The sequence below is a fragment of the Dromaius novaehollandiae genome, chromosome 26, assembly GCF_036370855.1.
Source record: "Dromaius novaehollandiae isolate bDroNov1 chromosome 26, bDroNov1.hap1, whole genome shotgun sequence".
Taxonomy (NCBI): domain Eukaryota; kingdom Metazoa; phylum Chordata; class Aves; order Casuariiformes; family Dromaiidae; genus Dromaius; species Dromaius novaehollandiae.
Genome location: NC_088123.1, coordinates 8,355,191 through 8,370,910, shown reverse-complemented (window position 1 = coordinate 8,370,910; position 15,720 = coordinate 8,355,191). Strand labels below are relative to the sequence as shown.

At 62.6% G+C, this 15,720-nt stretch overlaps 1 protein-coding gene across 3 annotated transcripts in view; it reads right to left on the bottom strand.

Annotated features, from left to right (window-relative positions):
* Nucleotides 1-1,599: 1,599 nt before the first annotated feature.
* TACC1 (transforming acidic coiled-coil containing protein 1) overlaps nucleotides 1,600-15,720 on the bottom strand; it is a 29,397-nt gene continuing 15,276 nt past the window's right edge. For 2 of the 3 annotated variants that reach the window (XM_064497842.1, XM_026114214.2), the window contains exons 4-14: nucleotides 15,108-15,143; nucleotides 12,798-12,858; nucleotides 12,420-12,618; nucleotides 10,648-10,703; nucleotides 7,840-7,974; nucleotides 7,523-7,599; nucleotides 7,325-7,368; nucleotides 7,055-7,215; nucleotides 6,441-6,547; nucleotides 5,633-5,753; nucleotides 1,600-5,102 (exon numbers count right to left, since the gene is read on the bottom strand). In XM_064497842.1, coding sequence (XP_064353912.1) covers nucleotides 5,034-5,102; nucleotides 5,633-5,753; nucleotides 6,441-6,547; nucleotides 7,055-7,215; nucleotides 7,325-7,368; nucleotides 7,523-7,599; nucleotides 7,840-7,974; nucleotides 10,648-10,703; nucleotides 12,420-12,618; nucleotides 12,798-12,858; nucleotides 15,108-15,143 — 1,066 coding nt within the window. In that variant the 3' untranslated portion in view covers nucleotides 1,600-5,033. The remainder of the gene's footprint in view (nucleotides 5,103-5,632; nucleotides 5,754-6,440; nucleotides 6,548-7,054; nucleotides 7,216-7,324; nucleotides 7,369-7,522; nucleotides 7,600-7,839; nucleotides 7,975-10,647; nucleotides 10,704-12,419; nucleotides 12,619-12,797; nucleotides 12,859-15,107; nucleotides 15,144-15,720) is intronic. The other variant, XM_064497841.1, reaches the window with a different exon arrangement.

Here is a 15,720-nt window from a genome sequence, read left to right as displayed (position 1 = left end):
GCCACTTCCCACCGGTGCCGGAGGGACGCGAGGTAGTAACCTGCTCCCGGCCTCTTTGGGCACTCTGTGCATCAGAGCTGACAGCAGACACCAGAGCTGTCCGGCCGTTTCGGAGAGGAAAACGCGCGGGTGTCAGGGGCCCAGCGCAGTCTGGGAACCAGCTGAGCAAACCTAAAAGCGTTAGCATCACTTTGCGGCAGGAATAGGCTTTAAATGGCAGCACTGTTTTAAATGCCTGCAGAGAAGGCAACTAAAAAAAAAAAAAAAAGAGAGAGAAGATCCTGCCTCAGCCTGAACCAGGAAGCCGTGCAGACCACATGACGGCTAAATCACCGCTTAGCTTGGGCGCGATGGCCGCGTCTGCTTTCCTGGCTGAGCAGGGCCCTCTCGCGGCAAGCGGCGCCCGGCTCCGCGGTCAGCGCGGTTTGCTTTGCCTGCCTTCATCGCACGGCGAAGGGGGACCCTGACGCCTCAGGCCCAGCTGAGATGTGGCCGGCCATGGACCAAAGCACCCAGCGACGTCTGCAAGGCCATCGATCGACCGATTGCTCATCCTCCGCGGGCCGGGCGCGAGCCCCCGGGCGCCCCAGGGAAGCGGCAGCTCCCGCCGGAGCCGCGGCCCGTCTCCCACCGCCGTTAGCTGCAGGACACTTACTGTCTCCGGCCAGGGACGTGACGACGGCCAGGGCCAGCAGGGTCCTCAGCGCGGGCATGTTCAGCGGTGTGCGGAGCGGGGCCGCCCAGCCTCTGCTTTGTATTAAGGTTTTACAGCTAATCTCCCGGAGTGATTGGATCAGTGGGCTGAGGATAACACACTTATGCAGCCCCGGCTAATGCCATCTTAGCGGGGCAGGAGGGGACGCGGTGTCCCAAGGGCATCGGCCGGCATCGCTCCCTGGCTGCCCGAGCTCGGCCCTGCTCCACACTGCCGGTCCCCGCGCCGGGAGCTGGCTGCGGACGAGTTACCTTGCGGCGGCTCTCAGCGGTCCTGACAAAGCCAACGCGCTCTGTGCAGAGAAAAACGCCTTTCTTGCTGTTTGCAGCAGTTTAGTTGGGGCAAAATCCTCCGAAGTCTCCATCCCAAAGCGGGGCAGGAGGATGGCTGGAAGCCTGCACTCACCTATTCGCTCTGGCGACGCTCAGCCGGGCAGGGAAAGGCTCCACCGTCACCAGAGAAGCCAAACTGAGCAGCATTTACCCAAGGCCACGAAAGGCACCAGGGCCGGTCCGGGGATGGAGCCAGGTCCTGCTCCCCAGCGCACGGCCACCGCTCTCTGCTCCTCTTCCTCGCAGAAAGCGCCCGAGGCTGCTGCAGCGGCTGTCCCCGCGCGGGGCACGCGGGCGGCTGCTCCGCGGCTTAGGGAAATCTGCCACGCACAGCATTTCAGCACGCTAGGAATTAACAGGGCATTCAAAGTCATTTCGGATCTGAATTTCAGAGTTTATAAAAGCAGATTTCAGGAACGGATGCTACTTGTGCTTCTTCGAAATCAAGACTTATCAACCCTATTAGTAAGAATGAGGCAGAATCAGGTCCTTCCTAGTAAAGCTGGCTTCTCTAAAAATCCATCACCAATCTTCTAATAAATACCAAGAACCTTTCGAGAGTGGTAAACACAGTTTTTATTCAGGCAATGAAACATGGAAAAAATATATTAGTAATCATTATAATAATCTCATTTGTGTGAGTATAACTCTTACAAATATTTACCTGACATATAAAAGGGAAATTATTGTACATATAAAATTTATGTCGATGGCAGTTACATACATTGTACAAAGCAATCCTGGTAGTAGTCAATGCAAAGACGAGGTCCTCCTGCCTCGACGCGGGCGGGTGCTCCGGAGGACGGGGTGGGAGCGGATTTGCAGTGAGGACGGTCACTCATTGGCACTTCATTGGGGACAAGAGCTCTGCGGGCAAATGCACACTTGCAAACGGCAACATTAACGGTTTTACAGGCAGGCACCCTCGACTGTCAGAAACGGCTACTGAAATTCTACTGCAAGAGAAAGACAGAGGAGACGAACACAGCCACGCTCGGCCCTCAGCGTGTGGGTATCCGCAAAGCTGCCCTGCACCGGTGACGCTTCTTGGCTTGAACACGGGCAGCACGTGAACACCATCGTGCTCCCCAGACGCTCGAGGAAATCACTCTGCAGCACGACCGCGATCGGCTCCTCGACCTGGGAGCAGCAGGGACGCTCACACTCTGCTGCAAACGCTGTTGATTAGCGAAGGACGGCACCGTGCCCTTGCAGCCTCGCAGCGAAGGAGCTGCAGGACCCGAGCCGGCCTCGCCGCAGCTCGGCGCCCGGCTCCGCACGCGAGCGGCAGCAGTCCTGCCCACTTACAGTTACACACACGCCTCCTATTTTGTGTAACTGGAACCATTATATATCTATTTATAGATATGTAACTATAACCATAGTATAGTTAATAAATCATTCCTTAGGAATCTTCTTTGCCCAGATCGTAAGTGCATGCTGACAGGCCCGGGAACGGCGCAGCGCGGGGACGACAGAGGCAGTGAAAGTGCAACCGCAAGACACCGGGGAGCAGGGGAAGGGGGAAGATGCTGCCAGCGCAGATGACTGCCGTGGGAGCAGCTCTCCACAGCCAGCCTTGCCTCTCGCGCCGCTCCTCTTGCAGCAGAGGCAAGACTGCAGGATCTACTTCATAGCAGGCAAGCTACGGTTCTGGGTAGCTGCTGAGTGGTGAAATCAAAACTTCCCAAACTGGAAACCACCCCAAGTTAACTTTTTACAAACCCCCAAAATTGTGCAATTCTGCTCTCCTTCCAATCTCTGAACAAGATGCAAATGGACGAACCCAAATCCCCAAGGACACACGTGAGAATAAGAAAAGAAGAAAATGATGCTAGCCGAGAAGTCCCAAATGCTGGTGAAATGGAGTGGAGGAGTCACGCTCCAGCGGGCTGTGGTTGGCACACTGACTCCCCGGACAGAAACTGCCTTCGCAGATCATCTCATAGAGGTTTTTCTACCAGTGTATTATAGGGATGTGCAGGGAGGAAGAAGAGAAAAGAGGTTTTTCTTGTCTGTCAGCTGTGCAAGGAGCTGACTGCTCAGCAGAAAGCAGCAGGTCCACCCCTCCGAACGGCCTCTGCACCGCTAACAGCCCCTCCGCCGCGCTGACGGGGAGCGGGACCACGCACCCCCGGCCTGTCGCGTGCCAGGGCAGGCTGCCATCATCTATCTTTGCTGCCTAGGTGTATAATAAAGTCTCTCTATACATAATATAACTAATAAAATATCTATCTGGTATATGGCTCTGATTTAAACAGATGTTTGCACTGCATGCTCAACACAGGGAACTAGAAAATAGAGGGAAAACAACTTGATTCTGTTACAAAAAGACAGCAGCAAAAAGGTTTGCTAAAGTTGTAGCTAGGCTGGGTAGGAAACAGTCAAAACAGCAAATATTTCCCTTATTGGACACTTTGTCACTATCCATTCAAGGTGGGAACAGAGAATCCTCTGCCACTGCAGCTACTGCCTCGCCCAATCTACCCGCTTTCTGGAGGACACGCCTGCTTTGCGCCGACCCCGAGGGGAAGCCTTGCAGAGCACCGTTCCAGCCGGGCGAGGGGCGCGAGCGGCCGAGCCCCGGGGCAGCCAGGGCTCACGCAAGGGCATCGCCAGGCGGGCAGGCGCCGGCTCCACGCGTGCCTTCAACACACGTCCCCCCGCAGAGCCCCGCCGGCCCCACGGCAGCACGAGGGCAACCGCAGCAATTCTGCTCGAGCCTGGCGCGGCCAGAGGCGAACGCCTCTGAAATGCAGCCTGCATGGAAATTCGGATTTTGTTTTGCATCCAGATTTCAAGGTTTATTTTATGGCTGCCTGGATCTGCCCTTGCTTGTTAAAGCTGGTTTTTGTTTGTTTCTCTTAGTATTCAGTGCTGCATGGGCACTTCTGACAGCAGCGCAAGACCCAGAGCATTACTGCGCTTCATTGCCTTTCCGCACTGGTTAGGAGGAAAGATCTTTAGGTCAGCAGAATCATGAAGAAGTTTAGGGTTCACTTCCTTCCTTCTGCAGCAGCTACGGGGGGGGGGGACTCACCTCCCTGCAGCTCGTGCGCCCAAGAGCAGGGCCTTGGCTCTGCATGTTTTGAAGCAGACTAGAAACCCACACGAATAACCACCAGGAAGTGCCGGGGTGAGCAGCAGAACTGCTGCAGGGAGGGAGGATGGGTCCCAGCTCGCCAGAACCAAGATCTTCCCCATTTCTCTGAGCAAACCACCCCCGTCTGCAGACAGCTCCAGCACTCGGCCGCGCTCTCTTTGAGAAGGCTTGAAGTGACCAGGGCCGAGCGGCCGTCTCTGTGCTCCCGTGGCAATGGGAGGTGCAGGAGGACCGTGCCGGACTGGAAAGCGGAGAGCCCGAGTGCAATGCTAATAAAGTGCACGAACGCAGAGAGACGTGAGCTTCCCTCCCCAGAGGCCAGGGACCAGGATGTGCTGTGCCGTGTTTCACCGGTGTGCGGGAGGCGTGGGTCATCCCCGTGAAAACCACCCCCTCCCCAAAACCCGTCTACCGCCAGGCCACTTCACCCGTGCACCGCCCGGCCTGTGCCAGACCCGGCATCGCGGGGCAGGACCTACCGCACGTCAAATCCATCTAGCGAGAAATCAGTGGCAGACCTCATGCGAGCCCAGCTAGAGCCCGCGCCCGGGTGCCGGAGCCCTGGAAGCCGCCGCGCTGCTGGGAAGGGCGCAGAGGGACCGCGCGGCCGGCCGGCCCCGAGGGCAGTGCACCCGTCCAGCCCGGCCGCGGAGAACCGAGCCAAGCCCTGGCGCCCGTCAGGGCCCTCAAGCCTGGGAAGGAACCGGCGACTGGGACATTGCGGGGACCGGTGCTGCAGGTGAGGCTGCGAGTCTGGCAGCCAAGCGGGAGGCAGCCGCACGCGTGTGCTTCTCTGCTGGGGGTATCCGGGGTAATAAGGCAAGGTGCTGGAAGGTACGAGAAAAGCGGCCAAGTGCACAGTGCTGGACGAGGGTGGTGACGCTCAGTCTGTCCTTCCCAGCTTCGCTATCAGCTCATCGCAGATCTTGGTCAGCTCCTCAATCTCCTGGTTCTGGAAGAAAAGCAGACCTTGAGGACTCCCGCTGTGGCACCAGACGGGGATTAAGCCCAGGCCCATCTGCCACTGAGCCAGCGCACGAAGCTCCAGCAGCAGAAGGTGCAGTGGGCTCCTGCGCCTGCCCCTGCCACCGCTCCTCCGTACAGCACCCAGGTGCCGAGGAGCACGGGCTCAGCTCTCCTCATCCCCCAACGCACCCAGCCGCGTTTGCGGCACTGAGACCCCGCAGCTCTGGCTGCCCAAATCTGCTGCTGCTCAGCCCGCGTGTCCGTGAGCAGGCACACGTGAGCAAGCTCTGCCCGTGCTCCCAGACAGCTCAACGCGTGCCAGCCCAGCACTGGAGGCCACGCCACTGCACGCAGCCTTGCCTGAGCCTGGGCAGAGCTCGCATCGCCTTGCGAGAGGACAGTCACATGCAGAAAAGCACTTTCTGGGCCAGAGACCCAAAGGCCACCTCCAGCACCAAGGAGATGCTCGGGGCAGCCAAACAGTACCGCAGCAATCGCAAGCAGCGGGAGCTTTACCTTCTGCTGGAGGGCTCTTTCCAGGGACTCCACCTTCATCTGCTCTTTGCGGAGGCCGGCGTGCAGCGCCGCGCTCTCGGCTTTCGCCTTTGTGCGCACCTGGGCGATCTCCTCGTTGGCTCTTGGTGGGGGTGGGAGAGAGAGAGACAGCGGTTATGTCTTTGGAGGCAGCCAGGGAAGGTTTCCCTGCATGGAAAAGTTGCACCCTGTGTGAAGCTGGATTAGGCAACTCCTCCAAACTCTGGTACGGAAACTCTGCTTTCTCAGGGCTAACGTAAACCAGCTCCTCACCCACTTAGCTCAGGGCTCACGTGCATGAGCAGGTCACCATGAGCTGCTGCACACCGGCTCAGCCAGGGTAGCTGCATGACCCCCTTCGCACACACGAAACGAGAGCTCAGCTGAAATGTGGGAACTTCCTAAGCTACTGCACGTAGCCTCTGCACCTCAGGGCCTCCACTAAAAAAGCTAAGCAGAAGATCAGAGAACCCAGTCCAGGGATTTGTGCTGGCTTAATTATATCCATTTAAACTCACATCTGAGGTTATAAACAGCGGCTTTTTGCATCAATAAGCTCTTGCCTTCTAACCTCAGAAACGCAAACGGAGACCAGTACGTACATCATCTCAGGCGCCAGTGCCGGATGGGCAGGGCTGTTCACGTGAGCCCCTCTGAGGCCTTGCCACGCTTTTATGAATAGACCCCATGGAAGGAAAGCAGGAAAAGCCACCTGTTCTCCTCCCTCTCATCAGCACCCAGAAAGGGCCGACCTGCATTGCACATGGCCCAACGCAAATGGGATGCTTACTTGTCTAACTTTTCTTCTGCATGGACTTTCAGGGCCTGATACCGCTGCTCTTCTTGCTTGACCCGGGCTAAGTAATCTTGAGCACACTTTTTCAAAGCTTCTTCATTCTGGAAAATAAAGTATATCCATCTGAACGGGGACTGAGTACAGAGATGATACTCTCACCTATCACGTTCTGAATGTAACAGAAAAAGGCATTAAATAGGCCCAGTTTTTCACTTATGCTGGAGCCTTTTATCCAGCTTGGCAGCATGGAAAAGCCCTTGGGTAAATGGAGCCAGTGTTTTTAAGGATGCACTGCCCCGGCATCTGCTCTTGCCTCGGATGCGGCTTCTCAGAGGTTAAACGGAGAGCACTGGCACGGATACGGAGACCAGCGGGCTCTCCGAGCGCCCCGCTCCCACCACGGGCTGCCTGGGACGTGCACAAGCCTCTTCTGCTCATGTATCAAGCAGCCGGCAGGGGAAAGCAAGCAGATAAAGGCCAGGGCAAAGCACCGCGTGGGAGAGAAGGGAGCGGCAGCGTCGCTGCACGGGACGGGGGGAGGCCACGCTGCCGGGAGCGCTGCCCTCGGACCAGCCCTGGGGGGGAGGAGGAACCCGAGGGGTAAGGACCTTCTTAAAGCCTTCCAGGACGCCCTTCAGGTTTTCGTATCTCCTAAAGAGGTCCGACAGGGACCTCTCCACAGAGTTTAGGTCTGCCAGGGCCTGGTCCTTCTCCATCGTGAGCTGCTGGAGGTTCTTCTGAGACGTCATGTTCGTCCTCTGCTCGTCCTCTGCGAGGGAGAACGGAAGCACGTAGGACACAGCGACAGCGCGGGGACCGACGGCTGGTTGAGGCACAGCCCGGCGCCCGGTCTGCCCCGCGCGGGGCAGAGGCCTCACCTATCATCTGGGCAATAGTCTTCTCGTACTCGGCCACGATCTTCCTGGAACGGAAGGAGAAAAGGGCAGGTGAGAGGCGGCATTTTGCAGGCGCAGACCTGCGGGATGGCTCTGCCGCCGGCGAGCCGCCCCGGGGCGGGAGGGAGAGGCGTGAGCCCCGCGGGAACGCGCGGTCCAGCCCCGCTCCGGGGTCTTCACCTCATCTCCAGGACCTCCTGCCGGCTCTCCTCGTATTTCTTCTTCCACTCGTTTGCTTCTATCTCCTTGGTGATGATCTAGGTCGCAGCAAACACGAGACCCTCAGCACGTGCTCCGAGCGTGGGCCCCAGCCCTCAGCCACCCAAAGGCGCTCGGTTTTGGGTCCCAACCCCTGCGGCACACGGGGTCGGACCGGGCGAAGGGACCCGGTGTGCCCCCCTCCCTGCAAGGCAGCCCCGGCTCCCGCGCCGCAGCCGGGAGGTGTCGGTGAGGGGCCCCGGGCCGGGTGCCGCGCCGGGGACCGGCCTCGCCGTTACCTCCTCCCTGATGAGCGTGAGCACCGCCGCCTTCTCCGATTCACTCAGGCAAATGCCGTCCAGGGGACTTTCGCTCCCGCCCACGCTGGCGCCGGGCACGGGGGCTTTCTCCACGGAGCACAGCGCAGGGTTGCTCTGCAGGGAGAAGGATCCATCGAGGACCTGGCATCGCTCTGCCTCCCTCCTCACCCTGCCTCCCGGGTGTGGGTGTCCTCCCGTCTCATCGGCCTCCCCGCCGGCACCCACCGCGGGAAGGGGCCCGCGGACAGCGGATCCGCGCCCTGGTCCGCAGGGATAACCTCCTCCCGGGGAGCGGATCCGCGCCCTGGTCCGCAGGGATAACCTCCTCCCGGGGAGCGGATCCGCGCCCTGGTCCGCAGGGATAACCTCCTCCCGGGGAGCGGATCCGCGCCCTGGTCCGCAGGGATAACCTCCTCCCGGGGAGCGGATCCGCGCCCTGGTCCGCAGGGATAACCTCCTCCCGGGGAGCGGATCCGCGCCCTGGTCCGCAGGGATAACCTCCTCCCGGGGAGCGGATCCGCGCCCTGGTCCGCAGGGATAACCTCCTCCCGGGGAGCGGATCCGCGCCCTGGTCCGCAGGGATAACCTCCTCCCGGGGAGCGGATCTGCGCCCTGGCCCGCAGGGATAACCTCCTCCCGGGGAGCGGATCCGCACCCTGGTCCGCAGGGATAACCTCCTCCCGGGGAGCGGATCTGTGCCCTGGTCCGCAGGGATAACCTCCTCCCGGGGAGCGGATCCGCGCCCTGGTCCGCAGGGATAACCTCCTCCCGGGGAGTGGATCCGCACCCTGGTCCGCAGGGATAACCTCCTCCCGGGGAGCAGATCCGCGCCCTGGTCCGCAGGGATAACCTCCTCCCGGGGAGCGGATCTGCGCCCTGGTCCGCAGGGATAACCTCCTCCCGGGGAGCGGATCCGCGCCCTGGTCCGCAGGGATAACCTCCTCCCGGGGAGCGGATCTGCGCCCTGGTCCGCAGGGATAACCTCCTCCCGGAGAGCGGGGCGGCGCGCACTCGCATCCCGCTGGGTGCTCCCACACCTGGCACCCCCCTCGCTTCGCCCTGCCTTTGCCTTCGTGACTAGTTTTACATCTCCGGCCTCGAGGGGCTCTGGGTCCAGGAGGGGCCGGGTCCGGTCTCGGTCCCTCCCGGCGAGCGGGAGGTTTCCCTGCAGCTGACGCATCCCGCGCGCGGGCAGCAGCCGCGGAGACGCCTGCGCAGCCCGGGAATCACCCGATTCACCAGGGACCTGGGCGCTGATTTCACCTCGCTGCCAAGCAGAAGCTGGGCCGAGCCCGGCCACGCGGGCAGCTCTCGCTCGGGGACGGTGCTCCCGACAGCCGGGAGCTGGGGCCACCGCGCAGCCGGGCCCTGCACGCCAGAGCCCGGCTCTTCCCGGAGCGCCCCGAGATGGGGGACACCGACGCAGGACCCCGGCATCCCCCGGCAAGCGCCCCTGCAAGGGACGGTCGTGCCCACATTGCCCAGCTCCCTCGTGCCAAAGCTGCGGCGCGGCCGCATCGCATCCCGAGCCACCCAGGGAGCCGGCTCCCGCCGCGGTGCCGCTCCCATCCCTCCTCTCGAGCGGGTCCCCGGCTCCCAGGCCTCCCAGCGAGGCATTCCTCCGGACCGCGGCTCGCACCGCCGCCTCGCCTCTCCTCCCTTCCCTCCCCGTCCCAGCGCCAGCGCCAGCCCCTCGCAGCTATCTCCCTGGTAACCGGCTGCAAGGCCATAAATAGAGAAGTGCTACAGCCGAGCCGCTCACTGTTTTTGCAGTGTTTTGGAAACGAAAACGCTTCTCGCCGCCCCCCCTCCTCCCCCAGCTCGGGCTATCGCTCGGATCCGAGCGCCGGGGCTCGCGCGAGCTCTGCCGTCCCCGCAGCCCGCGGGGTCCCTGCACCAGGCTGCCGTGGTGCCCTGCGGCGCCCGGACCCCCGCAAGCACCAGCCCCCGGCAACCCCCCCCCCCCCCCGCCCCGCGCTTTGGGACGCCGGCGGCGGCTCTGCGCACGCTCCGCCAGCCCGGCCTCCAGCGAGCCTCAGCACTCCGCCGTCCCAAGCAACGGGCTCACGTTGCCGAATGCCCTTGCGGGGCTTAGCGCGGTTAAATCTGTCCCAGAGCAGCTAATTCTGCTGATGCTGCTAATCCCATTGTCGTCTGCTCCCCGGGGCGGCCGGGCCGGGCGAGCTAAGCCGGCCGGGGACGGTGCAGGGCTCCCGGGCCGCTTGCCGCGGGTCCCGGCCGGGCGCCCGCCGGGGTTGGGGATGCCGGGCAGCAGAGCCGGCTCCTTCTATTAATCCCCATCTCCGCTGGCAACCGGCTTCCCGGTAGCAGCACTCGAGCATCACCGTGGAAAGGCGCAGAGGGGAGTGCCGACCGCCTGCCCGCTCGCGGCCCCCCCACGGCGCAGCCCACGGCCCCAGTGCCACCCCTGGCCCCCCCCCGTCCGTGCAGGTGGGCAGCAGCAGCCCGCCCCGAAGGACAGCCTTCCTCCCGGCCTCCTCGTCACGCGCTGCTGGGAAACACCGCTATTCGTACACCCATCCAGCCCCCGCAGGGGCTTTTCCAGAGTTTCAGCTCCCAAAGCTGCTGCTTTCAGGGAGGCTCTGGCGGCCCTTGGGGCATCGGGAGCAACGCTCACCGCAGCTTCCCACCTCCCCTCCGCGCCTGCGCGGCAGAAGGGCCCCCGGGCACGCGCAGCCCTGCCGTGCCGCCCACCGCGCACACCTGCAGCCCCGTCCCGGCGGACCCCCCGCGGGCAGCGGCTGGTGGGAGGGAAGGGGCACTCACGGGGCAGAGGCCAGGGCCGTCCTTCTCCTGCTGCTTGGAGCTCTCCTTCTCAAAGCCTAGAAACAGGGAAACACAACATTTCAGCTGCCTGCAGTCGACACGGGCTGCACGAGCGGATTTGCCGGGATGGAGAGGTGCACGGCAGCGTCTCCGCATCCCCCGAGCTTCCTTCCCCAAAAGCTTCCTCCCCCCCAGCTCCTGTCCCTGCATGGGTGGGGGGGAATATGCACCCCAGCCCCGGCTCCTGCCCTTGCACCGGGGGGGGGGGGGGGGGGGGGGGATGCACAGGCTGGGGGGGGGATGCTCCCCAGCCAGCCCCCGCTGCACTCCCGGGAGTGGAAACCAACACTTCCCTCTGGTGGCAAGGCCGCCCCGTGCGTCTGTCCCGGCAGCTGTCACAGCAGCGGCTCCCCAGGGCTGCGGGGGCCGGGGAGAAAGGAAGGCGCAGGGACATCCCACGTTTTGCAAGCTGGGCTGGCTCGCAGGGGACGGGACGTGCTCCGCCAGCACGAGCAGCGCCGCCGGCTCCGCGTGGGATAAAGCGCAGCTGCTCCGGCCACTCCGAACAGCAGAAACCGGCCCGGCGCGGGCAAAGGGGCTGCCACGGCCCCGCCTGCTCCTGACAGCAGCAGATAAAAGCCGCCTCCGCCGGTGCCCCGTGCGCCGGACCCCCCGCCATCTCCCATGACTCGGGATATAATTCATGAACCTCATTCATAAACAACCGCGAACACGATCCATTATTCATCTGCAAACCGGGCAGAGACAAACGTGTGCCCGGAGCACGGCCGAAAGGAAGGAGCACCGCAGCCCCCGCACCCGGCCGGCGGCTGCACCAGCCCGCCGAGAGGAGCCGCGACAAGTAAAACCGCCCAGGCCCGCAGCTAACTACCAAATTTTTCCTTCCTTTAGAGACAAAACTGTTTTACACAGGACAAGACACCTCCTGAGAGGTCTGCAGCTCCTCATGGCATTCCAGAGAAATGATGAATGAACAACTGCAGAGGAGAGAGCTGCAAATCTCCAGTGTGGTGGCTTCTGTCGTTTGCACCTATAACTTCAATATTGATTAAGTGTCGTGTTGCCTGGCTTTTAATTATTTTTTAATGCATTGGTCAGAGCAGCAAGTTACGTAGAAGACAGGCAGTGAAATACCACCAGGAGCATCAGCACAGCTCTTCCACCGCGACGCGGAGATCCGCACTAACCCCAGCCGCCGTGCTTCGAAGGCAGCCCCGGCCCCGCGAGCCCGACGGAGGCCGGGGGCTGCCAGCGCGGGAGCATCCCGCTGGATTAACGGGGCTGCGATGCCTGGAGCACGGAAATCTATTTTTTTTTTTTAGTTGCTAACACTTCTTCTAATTACGATAACCAAAATCAGGCTGCTCACGACCTGTGTCCTGCCCCTGCTCGCTCACGCGCAGCGAGCGGCAGCAAGCAGGCCAGCGGCTTTCGGTAACAGACCCGACTTTTTTGTTACTCGGGAGAACAGCTTCGCCTGCATCTCGGGAAAGGTTTAACGCCTGCTCATCCCGCCGGGGGATAAGGACGGGACCGGCCTCGGCAGGGCGCGTGCGGCGCGGCTGGGGACCGGGCACAGCGACAGCCCGAACCGGCGGCAACCTCGGCACAACGAACAGCGCGGACGAGCGAGGGGGTTCATTAAACGCACGGCGGTGCAAGCAAAAGGTGCTGGAGCGGCTGCGGCCGCAGCAGGACGCGCGTGGCGCTGGGGCTCCGGGGACCAGCGGGCGCCCGAGGAGGCCGCTCACCTGCCTCGGCGCCGGGCCGCGCCGCGGGCACGGGCACGTTGGAGCACTCGAAGTACTCCAGGTCGTCCTCCGGCTCCCCCTTCCTCTCCGGCCCGGCCGCTTTCTGCGCCGAGGTGGTGGAGGCCAGCTTCTCCTCGTCGGTGGCGTGTCCGTCCCGCTTGGCGATGTCGGGGGTCTCCGGGATCAGCGCTCCTCCATCCTGCAGGACAAGGCAGGCGGTTAGGCAGGACCGAACGACCCGGAGGCGATGAGGCCGCCGGCTATCCGGACGGCCGGTCGGCGGAGAGCGCCGGGAGCGCGTCGCCCAGCGGACGGGCTGCTCCCGGCCAGCGCGGGAAGGTCCGCGGAGGCGTTCCCAGGGCCCCGGCCCCCGCTCACCTGGGCGCCGACGTCCAGGACCAGGGCCTGCGCCTCGTACCGCTTCGCCTTGCAGCCGCTCCTGCGGGAGAGAGGCGGCAGCTGAGCGGCGGCGGGGGCCGCGCGGGGCGGGCGGGGGGCGGGCGGGGGGCCCAAGCGGGGAGGCAGCCCCAGCGCTAGCGTTGCACCCGCTCGCGCGACAGCCGAAGCACTCGCCAGCGAAACGCCGAGGCAGAGCAAGCGCCGGGCGGCGCAGAAGGAACGGGCGAAGAAACCACGCGCAACACACCGGTTTTTATTGAGACGTTTATTCCCGTTGCTCCCCCAGCGAAGGCGAGGACGAGAGACGGGGCGCCAAGAGAAAGGCGACTACCGAGGAGGCCGAGAAGAAAGGTCTCCCTCGCTGCATCCTCGCCTGCGCACCCGGCACGACGGCAGCCCGAGGCCTGAGCACACGCCGACCTTCTGCACGAAGGCAGCACCTGCCGCCGCTCTCGCACTCTGCCCTGCAGCTCGTGCGGGGCCCATCACCGCCGCATCCAGGCGTTTCCCGAGGGGCTCAGGCACGCACAGCCCAGCGCGGACAGCTGCTGCTTGCAGAAGAGAGCTTTGCTTGCAGGACTGAAGCGCATTGCTCCTTTGTGCTTCAAACACGCTCTCCACCGCGACGGAAACGCCGTCTCCAAGGTGTTCCCACGCCCCGGGCGCGAGCTCGCACTTCACCACCCTCTCGCTCCACGTTCAGCAATCTCCCCTTGCTTTCTGCCAGGCCTGAATTTCCCAGAAGACAAATATCTGCTAAGCTGAAGCCATCCCACCAGAGATGCGTGGGAGGGATCTCCTCCTCCACATGTGACGCTCCGCCGCGGCAGAGCTGACGGCAGGCGTCTGGGCCGCGTCGCAGCGAGGCGCTGCCAGGTTTCTCGGATCACCTCCCCGCCCTCCTCCCTCTCCGGTCTCGCCTTCCCACCACGCACGTGCTCCGGCAGAGCACCGCGAGTGCTGCGGCACGGCACAAGGAAGTTTTATTTGCATGCTAACACGCACACCTGTGTCACACTGAAAAACCCCTCTCGACTCCATTTCCCTCCATCACGCCCTAATGCAAGCGGTTAAATCACAGCTCGCCGCATCCTTCGCAATCCCTCTGTTCCTAGGGACCATCGCGGTCCGGTCTCTGGGGATGGTGTCATCCCACCACCTCGTAGCTGCTCTGTCTCCCCCACCAACACCACGATAACCGCTCTGCAATTCACGGGGACGGGGAAGAGGAAAGGACAGACGGACCGTCCCGCCTCCGCATCCGCAGCCCCCGAGGCCAGAGCACGCGCTGGCTGCCGGCAGCGGGACCCACCCCGACCCGCCAGCTCGGGACAGCCGTGCGCGGCAGGGCCGCCAGCCCGCAAGCCCCGCGCGGAGGAGAACACCCTTTGCAAGGCAGCTCCGTCCGCGGCTGAGACGCAGACGCCAGCACTTGCGACGAGCGCCGGTTTTGCCGGTGCACGGGGCAGTCGGCGCTAAGCAGAGGGGAAGGGCGGCTGGGAGGACGACGCGGGAGAGAAGCGAAGCCCCGCGCTCCGGCTTCTCCGGACTTTGCACGAGCAGCACCGGGGGAAATGCGGGGCTGCCCTGCTCGACCCCAGGAACGCGGGCACAGGTCTCTGCAGCGGGGCTGCTCGTGCCGCCCGGCCCGGGGGTAGCGACGGCGGCTTTGCTCCAGCCCCGTCTGCACCCAGGACCTGCCAGAGCAGCTCGGCGCTGCACCGCGGGTTCGGTCGCGGGGGCTGGCAGGAGGCTGCTGCCAGGGCAAAGCCGCGAGCGAGCCCAGCCGCCGCCGCGAGCAGCCCCCGGGTCTGTTTCCCGGCTGAGGCTTTCCGCCCGCCCTCCGCAGCCCCCGGCTCCCCGCACGGCTCTGCGTGGCAGCGCGTAAAAGACAGCCTCACCCTCAGGACCACAATCCACCCATCTCTGCAAGGATGCGGAGCGCACAGAGACCTGCTTCCCCGCTAGCCGCGGCACTGATTTTAGGTGCTTTTACATGGCCAGAATGCATTGCAGGTCGGCATGCGGTGAGAGCAAGCACAGGCACACGCCTCGCGTGCGACTCTCGCCGCCTCCTGCTCCCTGGCGCAGGCGGCTGCAAGGCAAAGCTGCCCCGCGAAACGCGCTCGAGAGGCGCCGAGGACACAAACCGGACAGCAGAGAGCGGGAGTCGAAAGGCAAGAAGGAGCCTGCATGCCATGGAGAGTGGTGGGGCCGACACACACCCACAGAGAGAGAACAGAAACCAACGAAACAGAAGCGGAAAGAAAAACAGAAGAGAGTACTTACAACAGAAAACAGAGAAATTTCACTTGTTCAGTGGTCCTGATGCACCAAAAAATAGACAGGAAAGAGACAGACAGATGGAGAGAAGAAAAGCATGTGAAAAGACCTGGATATTAACTCTCATCTGGAGAAACACAATGAATTGTACAGCTCTGTCTTTCTGGAAAGAACACAAGCTGAGAGATGCTCTGAGTCTGCGCTTACTATTTTCAGAGGGAGACTCAGCATTCAATCAAAAACGCAAACCGCGATGGAGGCGAGTGCCCGGAACAGCTCGTGCTGCTCCGAGGCGAGGAGGGGAGCCTGAAACCTCCGCTGCCGGCTCCCGCGCCCAGCAGATCCCCCGCAGGAACGCTGCCTCCCTTCGATAATCTGCACCGAGAGTCCTGCTATGCTTTCAACTGCCTCCAATTACTGGAGTTGAATGCAATCACAAATTATAGTGGAAGGACTCCAAAATTTGCTGGCAGTTCTTCCCGTGTGCGATATTCCCCTCTGCCTCACCTGCCTGTTCAAGGACCCTGCAGAGGGCAGGTACAACCAGCTCTGCCTCAGCAGTCGGGATTTTGCACCTTATCACATAAAGCTCTTAAAAAGCCAGGCTGAGACATCAGTA